The 22,631-nt window shown below is 33.0% G+C and overlaps 1 protein-coding gene across 2 annotated transcripts; it reads right to left on the minus strand.

Moving 5' to 3' along the window:
* Positions 1–1,275: 1,275 nt before the first annotated feature.
* LOC145567696 (DNA-directed RNA polymerase IV subunit 1-like) lies at positions 1,276–19,540 on the minus strand. Of its 2 annotated transcripts, none has more exons than XM_081627049.1 (20): positions 19,340–19,540; positions 19,088–19,153; positions 17,255–17,380; positions 16,416–16,536; positions 16,172–16,296; positions 15,471–15,536; positions 15,177–15,368; positions 14,797–14,952; positions 14,598–14,693; positions 12,592–14,493; positions 12,106–12,275; positions 11,933–11,999; positions 11,738–11,841; positions 9,461–9,606; positions 7,818–8,080; positions 7,546–7,719; positions 5,750–5,887; positions 4,042–4,298; positions 2,525–2,636; positions 1,276–1,828 (listed from the first exon to the last, which is right to left on the minus strand). In XM_081627049.1, exons 3-20 carry the CDS (start codon positions 17,351–17,353, stop codon positions 1,649–1,651), a joined length of 4,368 nt encoding a protein of 1,455 aa, XP_081483175.1. In that variant the 5' UTR covers positions 17,354–17,380; positions 19,088–19,153; positions 19,340–19,540; the 3' UTR covers positions 1,276–1,648. The 2 variants fall into 2 exon arrangements, with proteins under 2 accessions (XP_081483175.1, XP_081483174.1); XM_081627048.1 differs by lacking the exon at positions 19,340–19,540 and adding an exon at positions 19,286–19,313.
* Positions 19,541–22,631: the final 3,091 nt, after the last annotated feature.

The following is a 22,631-nucleotide window of genomic DNA, read 5'->3' on the forward strand; positions in this document are numbered from 1 at the left end:
ACTTTGAAGATGAACAATTTTGCTATTTTGAAATTTTTTTGAAAAATAGAAAAAGATAGAGAGAAAAGTTATGGAGAGAGAAAATGAGTACTTTGGAAATGATTTTTACCCAAATTCATTGAAAATTTTAAATGAAAACGATGGTGTAAGGGAGATTAAAAATTGGCAGCAAGAAAGAGAGTGATAGGAAGGGAAAGAGGAGTGAGAAATTGCAGGAGAAGAGAGTGATGGATTTGCAGTTGAAGTAGGAACCACATATTCATTTTTTACCCATGTTCTTTTAAATATACTAAATGTTCTTTTGGGTGCACCATGCGCATGGTGCACCCGGGTGCACCAACCACAAATTAATAGTATTGTACCATTTACCAAATATGTTTTCTATACTCTTAATCTCTTACTAAATGCAAAAATTCATATTTGACCTTTTAGATTAGATGTATAATTGCATTGGTGTTTTGACTGGCCTTTGAATCAAAAAGTTATCCAGTAAAGGAAACATGATTAGTGATAATTTGTTCATTGGCAAAAACATCAATCAACAATCTAACTAATAGCAAAGAAGTATAGTGGCAACCAGGATGGCTATCAATGGAGAATGACTCTAGAATTCGGAATTTGCTCGCTTAAGCTAGTCCGAAATGAGAAGTGGGTTTAGAAACCAGTTATACAAAGACTAGGCAATAAATTACTATCAACTACTTCCTCTGTTTTTTTACACTTGTAACACACCTTTAATCACGTTTATCAATGAGGTGATTAAACTAGGTAAACAAATGAATTAAGCTATGAAATTTAAACCGTAGCAATTTATCTCTTTCTTCTTATAGGTGTTAAAATTTTGTAATTTAATTTATCTGTTTACCTGTTATAATATCTTCCTTAACATGCGTGCCAAACAAGTGTGTTGCAACTAAATAAAAACGGAGAAAGTAATAAGCAAGTAACTTGGAAGGCTATAGTACCAATGTCCAATTATGTGCGAACGCTAAAGAAAAATGAGATTCAATGTAACCAATTTACGAATAGAGCAAAAAGGGTATACATACAGTTGAAATTTAGTGACAAAGTCATGTATCGTTCATTGTTTTTAACTTGATGCCAGATATTTTTACTCCATTGTGGAGTATTACAGAACACAATATCAAAGTAACAGAATTATGCGTTATTAACAACCACCACAAATTATCTACGAGACTACAGGTATATCATTCCATAAATATACTGCTAGTATTTGTATTGAGCTTGATGAACTTAGGGTAAGATAATAACTTAGTAATGAAAAAGATGAAAGGAAAATGTTTGCATTGTGAAATACAGTTTTACAGATTACATGATGAAACTATAATAATAATAATAGCTTTCCCAGCTTCTCTTTGCTGCTTCCACTAAGATCTTTCTTGCCTTTACAAATCGAGGCAAAAAAGATGAAGTAGAAGCAGCAAAAAGAAGCGTAGAGGAAAGAACTAAGCTATACCATATATTACAGACAAAACAACACAACACAATGCAACATGTGGTTCCTACTTCAACATGTGGTTTGCTGCTTAACAATGTTTCTCAGATACTACAATCTTCCAAAAATAATGTACTAAAGAGTTCATAAGCTTTGCGGGTAAAAGGGCAGAGGATATGATCCGGTCGGACATCAGACCTTTTGCGTGGTGCCATTTTTGGCCCATCTGGTCTGATAGAGTTTTGCCCTACTAGGAGCAATAATCTCCAGCGCACCAAAAACGCACTTTTTGTATGAGAAGTCTTCAAAAGTTCCATCATCCCTCTCCAAAACGAAGCAACGGCTGTCTTTATGCTCAGCATGATGACCAACCTGTAACACACAGCTCTCAAGGGTCAGAATAAGTTGTTTATTTTCTTCTTTTCATATTTGTCAAGAGCACTTCTTTTTATACAATTTTACTCACAACAAGAATACAAGACGCATAAGTTTATACAAACCGCTTTCATCATATATGTTCCACAAAATAGGAAATGAGATATACAACATATTAGTTGTCAATTACATTTCCTTTTACAGTCCAAAAATATGCATCACACAAAGTACAATCATAAAACTATTGATATTTTTTTGTTTCAAACCTCCCATTAACATTCTCCCGTCCCCCTCTTCATATACTTGTATATAGCAATCATTACAATTATCTTCTACTACCTCCATCCATTAAACAAGCCACATTTCTATTTCAAGCCATCCAAATATATTTAGTAAGTCAGACTTTCTCATACTTCCCTTAATGATACCCATAATTAAAAGTTCCAAAGGCAGATATTGGTATGGTGGAAAAATAAAATTTAGAGGTTCTTCAAGGCATTAGCATTAAAGGTGCTTCAAAAGAATCACAAGAGCCAGTACATGATTCAATATGACAGAAAACCAGAATAACCAAATACTGGCAACAATTATGCAGAGATAAAATGCCCAACATGCTACAGTAGATAAGGGATTCAACAAGTTAAAAAGAACTGTACATCTTGTAATAGGAAAAAAGGGTAAAGAAGGGCTTGCCTTAATATCTACAGCTCCACTTCCAATCTTCTCCTCTCGGTGTGGGTGGAATTTTAAAGCCATCAACAACATTGCCTTGTCAACGTCACTCAACTTATCATCAATTTCATACCTGGATCAAAATCAAGGAACATGAGAATATGATAATGTGAGTATAATTCATAGAGTGTCCAAGAATCTGTGGCAACACAAATCACCCCAAAAGATGAAAAAAATTCAGGCACAACCTGTAGAAATCATACAGACTAACAGAACGGTATAGTATTCACACTATGCAAAATGTCATATAACTCATACTTTGTATCAGTTCACTTCTATAAGTGGTTTTCTAGCACATATTGCAAGATTAAAGATTGGTTGTTCATATTGCTTAGCCTGTGCAATGCAGACTTTTAAGATCGAGTTGTAGACAGCTCAATAAGCTCATATAGGTTTCCACGGTAATTCCAGTAATAGATATTAATAAAGTGTAAGCGTGTCTGAAGACTGTAGTACCATGTCATAGTATGCTATCCAATTTCAGGGAAGCATCTTAGTCCACAGCACCATCATAGGCCAAAACAGGAAGTAAAAAGGGCTGCCTCTACTGAATGATGTCTAAAGCTTATTAAGTGTACAGGCATTTACACAAATTTTCATGGATATACTGAAGAATACTATATGCTTATAAGTGAAATTCTTGTAATTGATTTTGTGAATTAAAGAGACAAATGTAGGAACATATAGTCTTTAATTTAATGTTGATATCCATTCATCACTAACTCTCCTTTAAACAATTATGAAATAATAATTATGGACCAAATATTTCTTATCATACTTACTTTCTTAGGCTAATCAAACCTTCAAAATAACTCAAAATAGACAAATAGTACCAACTTTGGGCTTTGTATTCTCATGTAGATACACAGACACACAGTGGTCTTTCACTCCTCAACGTAGTCTCCCAAATAACCAAATGAAAATAAGTGTTGGATTATGTAGGATTATTATGAGAATACAACTATATATGGATTTTTTTGAGATATTCCAAAGTCTTAAATAATGTAAGAACACTGTCAAAAGTTCAATCTGTTCATGTTAATTTTTTTTCTCTGGATTTAAAAATTCATACAGGGGCAAGTAATTATGTTGCTTTGCATTTGACCTCTTGCCATGGAACTACAAAATAACTTTGTCATTAACGCCTCACTAGTATGGTTCGTGATAGGAGTAAACACAAAACAATTATTTCAAATGGATGCAAAAATAAGCCGCTAAGTAATACTACCTCCTTGGTTCAGTGGAGTTGAAGTGAATAGTACAAAACAATTATTTCAAATGGATGCAAAAAAGGTATTAGTCGGATGATTGTTGATGAGAGAGTATACTGGGACCGAATACTCATTAAGGAAATGGATCATTCTTTTAGGGACACCCAAAAATAGGAAAATGGAGCATACATATTGGGAGAGAGGGAGCAACTAATAGACAGAAACAGAATATTAAAAGTTGTAACAAAATACAGGACATCTACTTACTTGTACAATATCCTCTTCCATATCCGACCAAGCTTCCAAATATCATCCACAGAGAAATGCTTCTGTAAGAATTTCTTTGGTATCGCCGCATTGAAAACTTTTGCATTTGACCATTTTTTAACATGGTGAGCACCAAGTTTTTCAGATAAAATCGTCTGATCATTGGGGGGCAAATTGATTTTAATTTCACTATCATGAGAACTTGTGTGGCTTGCCAGCAGGTTATAGATATCCACAGGCTTCTGGATTTCATGCCCCTGATAATAAAGACAACAGATTAGGTTAAGCAGGAGAGACAGCAACAGTAATAAAACTAATAATATCAGGCAACAATGAAAGTATAAACATCCAGCAGAATCCTATAGGCTTTAGGGTCTGGGAAGCCATTACGTAAAACCGATTATCCCGGGCAAACAAAAGGATTCTTTATAAAGAAAACAGAGAGCATTATATATTTATAAAAGATAAAGCATGAGCAAAAGCAGCAAATGAGATTGAACGTTTGAAACAATAGTTGCAGTGAGAATAGACTCGCATTATAAGACAAAGGACTCTCTCCAGTTAATACATAAGGCATCCAAGTTTTATAAAACTGAAATTTGACCATTAACTTCCTTCATATACAATGAGAAGCATTATAAGATGTATGCTGTTGAAGTAATAAGTAAAATTTAAAAACTATGACTCAATGCATATTTAACAAAATTAATGATAAAAGTTCGATCTTGAAGTGTGTGCGCCTTGCTTAGAGTATGAAATGGAGGGAGTAGATAATAGATTAAGAAACGCACAAATGACAGCATAGATGAATATTTTGAGTAAATAAAGAAAAAAAAAAAAAAAAAGTAAACAAGTGGGAGTAATTAAATATAATCATGTAATATCATTAAAAATAACTATCATTAACCAATAGCTCCCCCTGAATATTTAATCTTTTAATTTTAATGTAGTGATCTAGGAGGTAAGTTTACCAATAGAATTGAAAATCAAGACCTTCACTTTCAATATATTTTATGCAAAATACTCCATCCAAAATGAAATACTCAATCCAAAATGATGATGAAATTTTCTAAAATTAGCAGTCTCAAGAAATGAAGTTATTCGCAAGAACGTGGATATCACAAGCATTGCAGACAAACTAAGGGAAAAATCGCCTGCGTTGGTTCGGGCATGTAAGACGGAGACCCCAAGTACGAAGAGTGAAAGAGTGGCATCATGAAGAGGTTAAACGAAGTAGAAGGAGACAGAAAATAACTTGTTTGGAAGGGGTTAGGAAGGATATGAAGCATATGCATTTGCATGAGAATGAGGTATTTGATCGTAAGGGATGGAGGAAGATTTTAGTGGATGACTATACAAAATAAACACTTTTGGTTCATGTAGTCGACCCCACTTATGGGATTAAGGCTTTGATTGATTGATTGAGCAATATCAAAAAATTAATTAGAAGCTACAATGGAAAAGTTGAAACTGCATTAAAATTATGCACGTCAAGATAACCGTAAGAAAAGATGTCTAGGAAATGAAGTACCCCAATCCCAAAGTACACTCAACATTTTGGAATGGAGTATAATTAGCTGATTGTTTTCAGCGAATATTCCAATTGCACGTTCCATAATAGGTCCTCATATCTAATCTACTAATGATAAAAAAAAAAAAAAAAAAAAAAAACTTAAATACTTTAGGAGGCAAGCTGGGAAGCGAGTACCTTGCCAGAATATATAAAATCAAACTGTGCACCAGTTCCCAGACGTGGCATCTTCCCCCAAGCCAAAGCATCTATGCTTCCTAGTAGCCCATCAGCAGCCCCCTTCTTAGCAGCCTTTATGAAGTTAGGTCCAGCATTCTGCAAAAGTTTTTTGGGTTATGAAGTTTTTGGGTTAAAAAAAATCAATAAATACAAACAAAGGTAAGAGCAAGATGATACAATAATACATGTGAATGGAGCAGAAAACCCTATATGGTTATGGTTCAAGGCTTCAAAGCTATGCCATGTAGTGTTAACAGCATGGGTATCAAATGGCCAAGTGTGAGAACTAAAACAGATATATATCAGGAACACTAAACAACTTCTACTTAGAACTGAGAGACAAGGAATGAACAAACACATTTTTTAAGGTTTATTTTAAACCGCTTCAAAAAGGTCCAACAATGGTGTCACAATATAGTCTCTTGTTGAATTTGCAAACACATTTTACACCCTAGCATTTCTAATCTATTTATTTATCAAACTCTCATGTCTAGATTGGCATTTGATAGTTACATACTTATGACATGCCACCGCCTTTACCGTCAAAAAAGAAAGATAATTCACCATTTGGGACAGCAGCATAACTACCTTAATCCAAAAATTAGACTGGTATTCAGCGTAATAATCTTCTACTATGATAATCTCCGACAGTTTTCTGTCTCAACTTCAAAATACTTGACAAGCCATCTCAGCTAATATGGGACATTCAGTATACCAAATCATATTGGAGTCTAAAGGAATTATAAATAACAAGATGGTTTTTTAGAAAGAAAAAAAATAAAATATTAAGCAACATAAACAATGATAATAGAACGGTAAAACCACTAAATAAAGCCAAAACTTGATTATGTGATTGTCATCTCGAGGGGTGAGCAAAAAACCAAGGTACCCAAGAGGTCGGTTCCGATTTCGGGTAGTGAAATGGAGAACCTGTTGCAACAAGTTCCGATTGAGATTCTCAATTTTTTGGAACCAGGGTATCCTGTAACCCGATAAAAGCATCAATTTATCCCACATCATACATCAATTTGCAAAAAAGTATAAAGTAGATAGTAATTTGCTGAACAACTATTTTTGGTTTGTACATTTAAGACCATCCAATTTTTTTTTAAATAAATTTGCAAAAAAGTATAAAGTAGATTAAAAAACAGCGTACCCAAGAACCGGAACCGAAACCTGCAATAGGTTCTGGTTCTGGTCCCGGTTCTCATTTACTAGGAACTTGTTCAACATATACAGGTTCCGGTTCCAGTTTTATTTTTTAGGAACTTATTGCAACAATGTATGGTTTTGGTTTCGGTTCCGGTTTCAAGAATTTAACAGAGTAGCTTGTTATGCTCACCCTAGTCATATCATCATAATGCACAAAGAGACCTTTCACTTTTCATCTCATTTTACTTCTCTCTAAGATAACCACCCTTACAATCAACAAGGTTATTAAGAAATTTTCACTGTAGAAGGAAATAAGGATTCAATAATGAAATCTGTCAGGTCAAAGGTTTACTATTTGAACTTTTGAAGATGGTTAATTTTTAGGACATAAAATAGACATGTAAAGAATATGGAAACAATTAAGCAGAAGTATTTTTTTCTTAAGGCCCAGGGATTTGTCAGGTCTTCTATTAGCAGGAAATGATATTTCTCTGTTTTCCTTTTACATCATAAGATTTAAGGTGACAAGCTCAGGCAATAAGAATACACTATTACGTATTTACCAAAAAACATATAAAAATGAATAGCATAGACACACTCACATTAAAGCATGCCAACATAAATGGTGACGAAACAGATACAAGAGCTTTCTGCCGAGCAACCCCTTTTGGACTCAACCCTACAAATTCCCCTGTCACAGACAGACAATCTGCCAGTAAAATTAAGTGCTGGGGAAGAATAGTTTTGCCTGTATCGGTAGCAGCACTCCTTAAATTCTGCATATTAAAAATTTATATCAATAAATAATTTATAAAAGTTTCATATATTAACATGAAAAAAGCCAGTATATGTTCTAAAAAAAAGGAGAGAGAACCTCAAGGAAGCATCGCCAGGCAACATCAATTCCAAAAGCTGAATTTATCTCACTCAGGTCATCAGGATAACTGCGTGTCCAATCTATCAAATCCATGATTGGAAGACAATTGTTCATTAGTCTACTCCACATATTTTTGCTTTTGCAATTTGCTGACAGAGAGACACTTAGATATATTTCACCACCAGGTGGCTTTTTCTGAATCCTTGATTCCACCGGATGATCATGCCATAAAATCTCCACCTTAGCAACCTCAGCAAATCCTGAAGAGCATGCATAAGCTAAAGAACTTGGGTAGAGGATGTAAATAAACATAGTTGGGCATAGAAGATAAATTTGTTCCACAGAAAAAAGATGAGATGCAGAGCATAGAGCTCAACAATGTGGTAAATAACTAGCTTTTGGCACATCTTATCGTTCAACAAACCTAAATGCAAAAAGCTATTTATTTACCACATAGTGCGAAGAGCTATTTATTTACTACATGTACATCCATGAGTTAACAAACTATCCAGCTAGAGAATATCCAGGTGTTCCAGAAAAATAACATGATTCATACTTCCATTTTTTTAGTTAAACCAGGTTCAATTTTTGCACAATTCACATTTTCCACTTTGATCATCTTTGTCTCAATATGTATTTTCAAATTATCAGCTAGTAGATAATTAAAGTTATTAATGGTCAAAGCTGAGTATTTGCAAACATGTCAAAAGTCAAATATACTACAGCTTAAAATGTACAGAGGAAGTAAATGTTAAATTTTTGCAGGCTAACATGATGGAATGCCTTGGAGGTGATGAAGACTAAGAATTTTTTTACTATGAATATGGTGAAAGTTTTTCTTCTAACACAATAAGATTACCAATGAATAACAAATTTAAATCAATGATCTATTCTCTATTTTTAAAAAGTTCGCAATGTTAATGCAAGGAAGAATACTCAGGAAAATCCACCATTGTATGTTACAGATTATGCAATAGCCTCAAGTAACCCGAGCCCACTCACACCATTAATCAGAACTTACACAAGAAGATACAAGAAAAACAATTAAGCTACATCAATCGAGGAGCTGACCAAGTAAACATGTGAAGCCGCTAATTGTAGTAACAAAGACAATCTCAAGTTAGGATGTTTAAGCTTTTATTAGTAAAGGACAAATAGCAATTAAAAAAGGAGAGAATCACTTTATGGTCAACTCTCTTTGTAGTAATCTGTATTATATAGGAAGGGGGGAGAAATGGCGAGACTATTGATGATTAGACTTGGGCAGAGTTTGGTAACCTCAAGTTACCCATGAGACTAATAGCCTCAAGCTATTCACTATCATTGTAATCCTTTGTTTACATTCAATCAAATATCCTCAACCTCCCTCTAAATTACTGTCCAATATTACAATTATTAGTTGCAGCAATCAGTCCATAGCAGATTATATATAGATCTTTAAAGTGCTGAAATATAACAGAAATAGTCCCAGATCGAAATATCTATTATGATACATATTTTTTACTCAGTGGGAAAGGTGTTAGCTGAGAGTTCTTATTGAGGTATCTCAACCTACTGGTATTTTTAAAGTATTCGGAAACATATAAAGAAGTAAAGCTTCAATAAAGATTAAACAGGAAATATTTCTTGAAGATAAGAACCTTTTACTACAGATCCCAGAAGACTTGGTATTACCACCTCTCGAACTGAATATAAATCTGTAGATGATTTCCTTGGACTTTCAGTTATGGTAGCAGTAATGCATACAATGGTAGTATCATTCCCAGCATCAGAACGACAACCATTCCTGAAATTTCATTGATGAAGTCAATATGGATATAAAATTGTAAAGCTCTAAGAGGTATAGTAGATACAATATCATGAAGCCTAGGAATATTGAAGAAGAGATAAATCATGTAGCAAATAAAATGATGCTCCACAGTTGATACTAGCCCCATATGAAGTACACCAGCTACCACACAGCCAGTGGCGGATCTTCAAACCTTTTCTTTTAGGGGCCGATAAATTCAGATAAAATGTACTCCCTCTATTTATTATGTTCTACTCAGTTACAATAGATATGCAATATATGAAAATATTAAATAGTTAAGTTGGTGTAAGATAAATTAGGATAAAGTAAGAGGGAGAAGGTAAAAAGGTAGGTGGGTAAAAGAAAAATGTAAATAAAATAAAAGTCAGTGTGTAGAAAGGTGTAATCATTGTAGAGTAAAAGGGAAAAGATGGAAAAGAGGGTATACTTATATAGAACTAGCCCTTTAGAGCACTCACCCATGGGCAAAAAAATGCCCATGTGGAAAATTAATTGGAAAAAATACATATATAGTCCCCCACTCATCAGAAACTCAAGTTTTTGCACATGAGCAAAAATGATTTCACCAAGATGTGAGGAATAGAAAATGAACAATGTTTTGGTGTGGGCCCCACATTTGGGTGCTAATATTTTAGTTGCTTGTACCAAACCAAAATGACCTGTTTTGGTGATGACCATGAGGAACGGAGCGTCAAAACACACACACACAAACAGACATATATACGGTATATATATTTGCTGCGAGCTAACAGGGCGTGTCAGCGTGACCAATTAGGCCGAGCCACATGTTCCGATCAGCCATACTACCCAATCAAATTAGTAAAATATTTTGAATTTCACTATCATTTACCAAAAGGTACAAAATAAATGGAAGCAACTCCTCAAGCTAATCAAGGAAGAAATTGTCAAGCTCAACTAACATCACCATCTCGCATTTGGTTAAAAGCTGAAGCACTTTGAAATTACAAGAGATGAAGATTAAGTTTGACATGCTTGAGGCCTTGAAGTCAAGGCATCACCAACTCCTAATGAAGAGGCATTCAAGGAGAAGTTACTTATAAAACTATATGGTAAGGTCAAAATTTTCATAAGTTTTGTAGGTTATGTTTTTATCTAATCATGTTTGTCTTTATGTATGGCTTGTTATATAATCTATGTCTTGTTATAAGAGTCGTATTTTATTTTACTTTTGTGAAATACATTTTTATAATTTGATTAAAGAAAAAAAACACTCAAAAATCCCTTGTCTAAACTACTGTTAATTTTCAAATGCTTCTAGCAATGGCTGACAAGTAAGCATGAGAACCCATCCTCACTCAGCAAAAAAAAAAAAAAAAAAAAAAAAAAAAAAAAAACAAATAGTGAGCAATTCTTTTGTACCAAACCATAATTTACTCGTGTCTTTTAAAAAAATTAGAAAATAGAAGGAAAAAAAAACACACACACACATTCTTAACTTTCAGCATCTAAGAGGCATGGGGTATGAAAATACAATGTTAAAATAAAATAAAAAAATTAATAGCGGATCAAGAGGAAAAAAAAAATAGTGAGAAAAAGTACTGAGAAAAAAAGTGTTGGTATAGATTAAGTAATAGTAAAATAAAAAGGAAGTCGAAATTCATTTGGAAAATCCCAAAAAGAAGAGCAAGGAGTTACAAAAAATATTATATATATATATAAAAAAATTAAATAGAAAGAAAGAAAGGAATGGAGAGAGTAATTATTTTAGATGCACCATCTGAAAGTAATTTGTTCAGTTGGCCACTAGCTAAGCTGCTTAATGTCTGAAATATACAGGAATACAAAGGGTATTTCCAAACTAATAACATCGCTCTTGAAAGGCAAGTCAAGTAGTAAAACTGTTAAAGATTGGTAGAGATAAAGATATGAAGTACAATCACCACCACCCGTCTAATCCCACCAATAACCAAGTTTGGAGGGATCAATATCTATACATGTATACTACAAACTAGTCTAGTCAGGTAGCGAGACCGGATAGATAAGAAAATGCAATATATATATATAAAAAAAAGGATCAGACACCTTGAAGGGCATTTACAACTTCAAATTTCAAAAAACAATTCAAGCAGAGGCTGCAAAGGCTTACTTGCTCACTAGTTGTACATTAGCAAGGGAGGCAGTTGCTTCACATTTCCTCTTGAGAGCATCAATAATTGAAAAAACTTTCAGCCGCATTTTCTTCAGAATATCCTGGACAAAGTTGACATAAGAGACAAAGTTAGCACTGAAACATGAGATCTGAACAGTATTTTAAATAAATTCTTTCGCCATACAGACTTACCTTGCTCACATGGAAATGGCAAACCCAAGGGCAAATCTGCATTCGATTATGGTTCTCTGGAGAATAGCTGATAAACCAAAAAGACAACCATATAAGGTAAAATAATTGTAAAGAGCGAAACAAGAGTGGTGACAAAGAACCAAAAAATGAACACATAGAAAAAGGTAACTTACAGTATCATAACTGTTGAGACAATATCCGAAAACAAAAGTTTCTCAAGATGATTTTTAATTTCTAAGACCCCATATTCAGAACCGTAACGCAACCTTCTGAGCTTTTGTGAGAGAAAAAGTGAAACAGTCCTGCTTCCTTTGGCTTTTCTGGAACCACTCTCCATGACTTTCTGCATAATATGATTGCGTCTAAATAAAGTAAGTTCAAGTGAGAAAATTTTAAAAAATAAATAAATAAATAAACCACGGTCTTATCAGAAACAAATCAAACACTTTGACATCATCCTATCTACATATTTTCAACAAGATACATCATTTCTTTAAATTTAGCGCATTTGGAGTTCTCATCCTTTTTTCTCCATGCAAAGAATATAATAAACAAAACCAGCAAAAGAGAGTCAAGAGACAGACTATAATGAGCCCAGACAGCAAAGGTAGATAAAGATAAATGTGCGTTTGACATCAGCAAAGAGAGAAAGAAGGCACCTTAAAGTTTAACAAAGGAGAAGGTTCCAGAACAGTGACGGGTTGGTCTAGTGCACCATATGCAGCTTCAGAAAAGGCAGAAGCTGCCAATGCACCAACAGCATGGCCGCCAACAGCTTCACATGCATTCATGCTCTCACCAATGGATTCATCATTTCCTTGTGAGGAAGACTCACCCTTTTCAACAGCATAAGAAAATTGAACAAGTTGATTTCCATATGCATTTCTTACAGTGCCATCATAGGCCAATTGTATATCGCGCATGAAAAATGAAAGCTTTCGCATTAAGGTACCAGGGACACTAGCATGATCACTAAATGTACTATCTCGACATGTTACGGAATGAATAAAGCATTCAAGAGGGTTCAAGCCTGTGACAAATGAACCTTCCACCACAGCAGTAGGAATGAAATTTTTGGCGCATTCAAAATTTTCTTCAAAGTTTGAATTTTTTTCTTTCAGCTCATTCCAAGCAGAACACGAAAGCTTGTGAGGGAGCCTGAAAGTCAATGGTACAAGAGAATGTTGTAAACCAAGACACATACTTTGCTGAACTAATTTTGACAGATTCCCTTTGCTTCCAGATTTCATCATGGCCAACAAAGCATTGTCACTAGCAGCATATTGATAAGTCAAATTCTGAATATCTTGGAAGACATATTTGAAGGCACTGGCAGAAGCTCGACTTAGACCAGCAGACTTCTGTTTTTCACAGCATAGTTTATCAACCTCAAGTGACATAGCAGTTTGGTTTTCTTCTTCATCATCAAGAAGGTATTTTATGGAAGATTTAACCAAAAACTGTGTCATATGGCAATTCTTTTCTGCTTCTTGAAGACCACAAGAGACTTCATCAACCAAATTCTTACGCAGGTGCCCATCAGAACACAGATAAAGGTCCAGTAGAGAGACACTTAAGCCCCTTGATGACAAATATTCACAAAAAACACTTTGAGCAGCATCAAGATAATCCAGAAATTTCCCACCAAAATGATTAATAAGACTTTCAAAAAAGTTTCCATCTGCATCCCCACGAAACCAAGATGACCCAGTAGGAGATGAGATTAACTCTCCTTTAGTAATTTGAACACCGTTTGAAGGAGATGCATAATCAAATTCAGGTGGCAATAGCATGCTGAATATTTGCTTCCCAGTCCAAAAATCAGAATTTGCAGGAGGTGAAAGCAATTTTGAGGGACAAAGCATCTCAAGATTCTGCACTTGAGGTTTGGACAGAACATTATCCTCAGCCGTGAGCAAATAAGCAGCAGTCATGCTATCATGTGCCAGTGAGAGTAAGTTTCTTCCATTCTGTTCATTTCTTAACTGTTTGTCAAGGCCCACGAGCTCCCTTAACTCCACTCTAGCTTCCATTGACTGAGGGACATAGCCATGCAGGCAATCACCGTCAAAATCTCCTTGCAAAGGAGCACAGCACAAAGGATTTATAGAGACAACAGAATTTATCGGAAGAATTTTAACATGCAAAGCAAGCATTGAATGTTGATGAACTGAAGGGGGCCTATTTATTAGCATAATATCACCATCATTCAAAGGCCTATATATAAGGTCTCCAAATTGGAAGTCCTCCATTTCACGAACAGAAACCAAATCACCTTTTCTGCGAACATAGACCTCTCCCTTCTCAAGAAGCCTCAAATTGCAGCTGGCAGTCAACTTCTCCCAGTTCAAAGAGTTCAAATGATCAGATATTTGCAGCCTTTCTGCGATATAACAAGGGATGCCAATCTCACAGAGTTTCAAATAAGGATCACCAGTGACAACGGAGCGAATTATGTGATCACTTCTCTTCGTAAGAACTACTTCCTTCATCCATTTAGAAGCTGATGTATTTAACACATCTACATTATCAGAATCATTGTTTGACTTTTCCAGGCGTAACTGCAGAAATAAATAACCAAAATGGTGCATTAAGTATTGAAGTAAAGAAACGTGTCAGAAACAAAGAGAGGTATACATTGAGGAGTTCATGATAGGTTTCCTGCCTTTGAAAGTTTCAAGCAATCCAGGACACGAGACGCCAACTCATTGGCAGCACCCCTGAAATCAACCAGCTTCCTGAAAGCCCTAGTTCGGTCATCCTTATAATGAAGCAGACAAATATAAGAATGAAGACAAGGATAAAGGAAGAAATTATAGATAATGATAAAATAAGCATGGAGAGTTTAAAGAAAAATCACCCACAAAAATTAACTTCTGTCCAGTAGAAAATGGATGAATAAGTTCAGTAACACGATGACAATTGGGGGTCACTGCAAAGCAATTAAGGAAAAGCGCATCTTTTCTTGAAACAAATTCTTTTATGAAGCTTGGGTCAACATCTTTTAGTAAATGGTAGACCTGCAAATGGAAAGATAAAGAAGCTTAATTCTACATAAGCACATGCATCAGTATACAAAGCATATGATAAAAAAAATTCGCACAAAACAGATTCTAGAAGCCTGAAATTTTGTAGAGGGAATTTAGTTATCCATCTTGAGTTTATAGTTAAATAACATGCCTTTAAGATTCAGCACATTACGCCACACAAGAAATGAAGACCTAATTAAGAAGATGTTTTATACCTGTGCAGGTGACAACACTCTTATATTATTGTTATTGTTCACACTTTCTTCCACTTGAACATCTTTAGGAATAAAATCCCAAAAATTTTCAAGCTGGTATTTGTTTTGTGGTCTCTCGGTAAGTTCTACGGTAATTGCCGTCTTCCTAAATAAGTCATTGGTGGAAACTCTAAATCTGATAGATGGCCTTCCCTGCATATAGGAATTACATATTACATTAAATAAAATGGTAGAGATGAATTGGAAAAGATTTGGAATTGAGTGTTGTTTAAATACTAATTGAGAAAAACTTACTACTGCACAATATTTACAAGGATTACAAACCCTTGACGAATCATGCTTAGCCCCTGCTTTTGCACCCTGACGACTCAGAAAACAAGAAAAGAATGTCATGATCATCAGTTCATCAAAAACAAAGATTCTTCAGTAGAGAAATATATCACTAACATTCTAAGCCTCAAAGAGAATCCCCCTTCCATCACCTCAAGGACATGGAAATAAGGAACAGATACCCCCCCCCCCTCCTTGCCCCCACAGAGTACATCACAAAGGTGACTAAAACCTCTTTCCATAAAAAAAGTTAAATAAATATAAATATAAATATAAATAAAAAGTTGAAAAGTAATGAAAATGAATATATAATCATATGAATAAGTCCATGAGAAAAATACTAGGTTTGGTCCCTTCGATTCAGAATTCAGGCCTTGCTAAGAGTCAAAGCCTTAATCAAAAGAGGTAGTTGTTGCATTTTCTGTTGCAATAGTTAGGTAACAAGTTGGTTGATTTTAATTTAAATGGTGTTATGTTGTTAAAATGTATCCTAGGAAGGGTATCAAGTATCCACAGTAAAGCAAAGAAAATTGTGCAGTGGTTCTTAACTTCCTATATCGTGTTGCTTTATAACCATGATTTGCGTGCAAACTATACCATAATTGCAGCAATAAATCTGTGAACTGGAATCTATTAGCCAAGTTCTGATAAGGAAGGTATCTAACCTTAGCGCGTCTTTCTCTTCGAAGAGATTTACATCCTGGGCAGATTTTGTTCAAAATTTGTACAACTTCAGACGTAAAATATGGGTGGATAATTGTGTATGGAAAATGGATAACACCAAAATGACCTGCCATAAACTTTGCAATATTAGATGACATTTGAAACTTCAATATAAGAGTGAACTACAAAACATGAAAGTAAAATATATCATTCTCAAAACTACAAAGATATATGTTTATGCCTTACCTTCGCACTGTTTATTGCTTCTTGCACCACAGGTGGCACACTGGGAAGTTGGATTTGGAAATCCCAACTTTGGATCAGTCACTCCGGCAGGACTTTCAATAGTTAACACAGATATATTCTCCTGAAAGACAAAAATTTACGTAATATAACAAAAGGCCAAACGGGTGATCTCGGCGTAACTAGTTAACTACATCTCATCATAGAATCATATGTACAAACTACTTGTACATAATTAAAATAGTAATACAAGAAGAAACTATAGCTCTAGGAAAGAACGTAAGATCACACTTTCCAAAAAGCAGCAAGTTGCCGAGCATATTCATTCAACTATAGAAGTCCACCACAAACTTCAGACGATGTGGCATAACCAGAAAAGAGTGAGCACCTTCTCATTCAGATTAGTAATGCTTCTTAATGAGGTTACTTCTGGATTTCCTTCAATTCCTTATGTTCGAGCTATACCTCTTTAAATTATGCTGGCAATGTTTGTAAACAAAGATGCTATGTAGATTTACGTTATTTGACAAAAGAATCTAACTACGCCCTATATAAAGTAACTGCTTTGTGCTGGAAGACAGATAGTAGATTGGGTAATAAAGAGGGGATGGAACAAAAACAGAAATAAAAAACTCCAGCCTGAGAAAAAAAATTCCAAAGCTAAAGTGAGTGAGAATCATACTAATCTCATTATAAAGTATAATGCTAAAGACCAAATGTGTTAGCACAGAAAACTGTCATGGAGGTCTACTACAGGTTAACAAACAAACATATTTGCAATTTTGCATTTCTAGGAACAAGATAAATAGTTGAGGAGAAAGGCGAAATTGAAATAAACTTACTGCGTAGTTTTCAGTCAGCACATTAAAGTGGACTCCTGATAGAATCCCAACAGGCACTTCATTCACAATACTGACGTCATCGTCCATGGAACTCAGCATTCAGATACAGCTAATATGACTTTATGACTGAAGGGGGCAAATAATTGCAAAAAAAAAAAAATATCAGATTCATTACTGATAAACACTTTACGAGCAGTCAAATGATAAATTGCATAAATTAACCAACCCTCACAAAAAATAACACAGGATTCCCAAAACAAGAATCTTAATTCAAAGATGGCCGAAAACTCTAATATCAATTAAGATGACAGAGATTGATACTGAAATATTGCATTGAGGATTGCAAACATAGGTATATAAATTTAAAGGAACATTATCATCAAAAGATGACTACAATTCAATTCCTAGAGACATGTTAAAGAAGAGATCTTGTGAACAGCCCAAGGCTTACAAGCAGCTTTAAGTACATTCCAATTCTTTCTCACCATTGTCAGGACTCAGGAGTCATTAGCAGAATTTTCAGTAGCATTTATAGATCAAAATTTTTTAAGTGTGACTTTATCTGTTTTACCAAATCAAGTGCAGGAGAGAAAAATCCTATGAGGTCAAGCAATGGAATCAGAATAGCAAAAATTACAACAGATGTTTTGAGAACATAATAAAAATAATCTTTTGTTGGGATTTCATCATTTCAGTGACCTCTTTGGAGGGAACTGGCATAACATATGTAAAATAAAATTGCTAGAGCACACGAGTGAAGGATTAAAGGAAGCTGAATGGCAGAGATTGGCTCTAGAAGCCCCAAACTAATGTACTCTGAGTGCAAATGTCCCACCTACGCCACATTTAAACCTGATCTCGAAATACCGTTGAAAATTGGAATAATTTACGAAATAACGGTTTTCAAAAGTAACGTAGATAACTAACTTTGCCTTCCAGAAAACCATTATGTCAAGTAGGTTTGAAACCTTATAATACCTAGTCGGCGACGGACTCTCCCCTTAACAAGTTAAAACACGAGCTTGTACTGGCAAAACATGTTGATCATAGAGATAAAGTAATAACATCATCGTACTCGTTGTAGAGATTTAATTCCTTGTGAACCAACCAAGTGTACCCCATCAGCATTGATGATGTTTTACACCAGCTGTAAGACATGAAAACCAGACAGAGAATGTAGCAAACACTTCCCCCGCCTCCCAACCCTCCACCTTCCCCCAAACGGCCAAAAGAGTCTCGAGGGTGAAAACTTACAATCAATGTCAACACTTACACCTAAATGACACCAGGGACCGGGGTTTCCAATTCTCTATTGTCATACCAAATACCTCCCTCCCAACCTTAGGGAAAGAGGCAGAAACTCTTACTCCTCAAGAAATCGCCATAAGTGATAAGATCACGAACGCAACAGCAATTGATCCCGGAACAAATGATCTCACAGTCATGACTTGAATCTCTAGTTACAACTTACAAACCCTATAAGACTATAAGAAATCCAAAGACATCATAGAAAACTAGGAAACAATGTCAACAAGGATCACTATATATCTCAATCAAACCATACCAATACTTCAAATTCAGCAAAAGATTAACTTAGCTCATACAAAGCATGCAATCAGTCAAAATTAATTAAAATAAAATATTAAAAATTACCCCATCAAACAAAATTTAAAATTTTACCTACCCACATTGCCCAATTCATCCTTCCTAACCCCTCATCATCCAAACACATGCAAAGGAAACGATCATCACAACGACCCCAGATAACAAAACTAAAATCAATCAAAACCCAAAAAAAAAAAATTAAATTTCTTTTAAAAAATCAAACATCACCTGAATTTAGTTAATGGGTTAAGAGAAAACAACCAAAATTCTTCTGACCCACCACAGAAAATCAACCTGAAAACAGAAAAACCCAAAAACCCAATTAAATTAAGCAACTTACAATGCAGCATTCACAATCAAAACACACCAAAAATCAACATGATTATCAAAACCCAAAAACAAAACCCATAGAAAAATTAATCATACTTTTTGTGGGGGATGTCTTAGGAGAAAGTTTACAGAAGAATAAAAACCACTTACCCACAAACCAATTATATATGAAGCAGAGTAACAAAAAAAGAGGAAAGAGAGAGAATCAAAACAATGGAATTCAGGACAAAAGTTGTAAGGGGCCCCCACTGAATGGGAGGAATTCAAGGGCTAAAAAAACCCAAATTGAAAATTGAGAAATTCTGTTTAAGGGAGAAGAAAGGCTGGGAAAAGTAGAAGGAAAAGAGAGTTTTTATGGGGGTTTAAGCCTGAAAAATAAAAACTATACATAAAATAATTAATTGATTTATTTATAAAGGAAGAATAATAATAATAATAATAATAATAATGTTGGTAAAATAATAATCATTGTATAAAAATGGAAATAAATATAATTAAAAGAGAGCGCCGCCGGTTACTTGCAAAAGTGAACAGAGTAACGCCGAGTTCAAGACGGAGGAGGACTCGTGAGAAAAGGGAGAGTTGCGACAATTTTGTTGTGATTGCTGGCTTTTTTTTAACTCTTTAGTCTCTCACTCTCTCTCCTCTTGGTTTGTTTAGTTTTAATACCCGTTAAAGTGATGTAGATGGGTATTGATTATACGGTAATGTGAGAGACTAAAAAAAAAGTACTCCATTACCCTCTTTAATCTATTCCGTAGTTTTATGTAAATATGGAATACTAAGTTACAATAGTTGATGTTACTTCTTATGTTCCTTATTTTATGCATCAATTAAGTCAATTTTCTTTTTACCTTGTCTCTTCTATTTTGTGTCGTTCTAACTTTAAATATATGGGACTACACATTTACTCTCATAACTACTCCATTAACCCTCCACTATATTTTTGGTGTATAGGTGTAAGAGAAATTAGGTTAATATGGTGTATGATTGTAAAACTGGTACATCAAATACTGCATATAAGTGCTACGCACTTTTGATTTATTAATCTTAATTTAGAATTTAGAAGTATCAAGTATGTCTTAATTTATGGAATGTGTAAGATCAGACAAATTTAAGAGTGCGAGTATAGATTTGGAAATTTGATGATGAGCAATAAATATTTATCGTAGTTGTATAATAAGCACTAAATTATGTAAAATTTCGTAGATTTTCTTATAAATGTGGTTTTCTTCTGGATTGGGGATGTGAAGCGTGATAAATGGAGTAACGAGTTTTTTTGTCGTGGCTCTATAAATGGAATTGTAGGTTTTAATCGTATTGAACTAAGGCCCCGTTCTTTAGAGCAGAGCTGCTTTGCTCTGCTGAAATCTGCTCTGCTCTGCCCTGCTCTGTTTAAAAATAATACTTAATATTGAATTATTATAATAATAATTAATATTTAATAATAATAATAAATATTTAATATTTAATAATAACAATAATTAATATTGAATTATAATAATAATAATAATAATAGTATTAAAATTTATATCTAATAATAATAATAAATAAATAAATAAATAATATTTAATAATAATAATAGTATTAAAAATTAATATTTAATAATAATAATAAATGATTAATATTTAATAATTATAATAATAATTAATATTGAATTACGATAATAATAATAATAAACATTTAATAATAATAATAATAAATAATTAATATTTAAAAATTATAATATTAATAATAATAATTAATATTTGATAATTATAATATTAATAATAATTAATATTTAATAATAATAATGGTAATAATAATAATGATAATAATAGTAATAATAATACTTATTATTATTATTAATAATAATAATAATAAATTAATTTTTTATAATAAAAATTATTATTTAAAGATAATATTTAATATTTAAAGATAATACTAATTATTAATTTTTAATAATAATAATAATAATTAAATAATATTTAATAATAATTATTATTATAATAATAATTATATATAATTATTATAATAGTAATTAATATTTAATAATAATATTTAATGATTATAATAATAATGCTATAATATTAATAATGGTAGCAGCAGTAGTAGTAGTAATGATAATAATAATAATAATAATAATAATAATTACTATTATTATTATAGTAGTAGTAGTAGTTAGTTCAGATAAGTTCAATAATAATTACTATTATTATTATAGTAGTAGTAGTAGTTAGTTCAGATAAGTTCAGATAAGTAATGATAATAATAATAATAATAATAATAATAATAATAATAATAATAATAATAATAATAATAATTATATTTAGGGCTTGTTTGTTCACCTTATTTTCACTTTTTTCGAGTGTAACTGTGTAATAAGTTCAGATAAGTTCAATTCAAAAAAATAAGTTCTAATAAGAGTTATCAAAGTACATATTACAACAACAAAAGTAATTTTAATAAGGTTCAGCCGTTCAGAAGTTCGTATAAATCCAGATAAGATAAGTTCAGATAGCAGTGGATAAAACACACATTTAGTATACTATAATAATGATATTTCTTTCTCATTATATCTATCATAAATATCCAATTATAATATAATTTCAATTTCTTTTATAGTTCACTGTCATATTTTCATTCTTACAAAGAATCTTTTATCATTCTTTTTTTGCCAAATTTTTTTAGGTAATTTCTAATTCACTAAGTTTTCCTTTCTTACCTTATTAGTAAATGTGTTTCTTCCATATCTATCTATCTATTAACTTATACTAAAGCGAATAACCAATGACATTTGTCATTACCTTGTGGAAAATTTTTCCGCCTTTTTCAATTTTTTTTTTATTTTTTATTTTTTTATTTTTATTTTTTTTTTTTTTTTTTGCAAAATTTTGAAGTAAACTATTTACACCTTATGAGATTTTCTTTCCAATTTCACACATATTCCATATACACCCAAATGAAATATTTTTGCATATCTTTTATATAGTTTATATTTTGTAATATTATTGTCAAACATATTTAACAACCGTGCATTGCACGGGATTTTAACCTACTTAAAAAGAAAAGAAAAGAAAAAAAGCTATATGCAGCCTAAGGATAGATATTAAATTAACATTTATTACACTAAGGGTCTGTGTCACATTTACTGAACTGAACTAATTGAAGCTGAAGTGAACTGAACTGAAATGAAATGAATATTTTATGAGAGAAGGAAATTAGGAGCTGAACTGAACTGAAGTGAACAGGCCCTAATTAATATAATACTAAAAAAGAAGTATATTAAATTACCCTAAAAAAATTCAAATCTTTTATATCTTTATATATATTAAGAAAAAAAATAATATGAAGGTAATGCAATCTTTTTCTTCCGAATTCAGTATTGTAAAACTTTTTGCTGCTACTCGTAGAGAATTAAGCATATATTATTATTTTTTTAAAAAAAGAAATTTATTATGTT

The sequence above is a fragment of the Chenopodium album genome, chromosome 11 (genome assembly GCF_948465745.1).
Source record: "Chenopodium album chromosome 11, dcCheAlbu1.1, whole genome shotgun sequence".
NCBI lineage: Eukaryota > Viridiplantae > Streptophyta > Magnoliopsida > Caryophyllales > Amaranthaceae > Chenopodium > Chenopodium album.

What these genes read in the sequence shown, in the direction of transcription:
- LOC145567696 (XM_081627049.1), bottom strand. Translation starts at nt 17,353, where the DNA reads ATGCTGAGTTCCATGGACGATGACGTCAGTATTGTGAATGAAGTGCCT. An exon ending in ATTGCTTGAAACTTTCAAAG is followed by an intron (nt 14,494 to 14,597) that starts GCAGGAAACCTA and finishes TTATTTCTGCAG; the next exon opens with TTACGCCTGGAAAAGTCAAA. An exon ending in TCTGGGATCTGTAGTAAAAG is followed by an intron (nt 8,081 to 9,460) that starts GTTCTTATCTTC and finishes CATGCTCTTCAG; the next exon opens with GATTTGCTGAGGTTGCTAAG.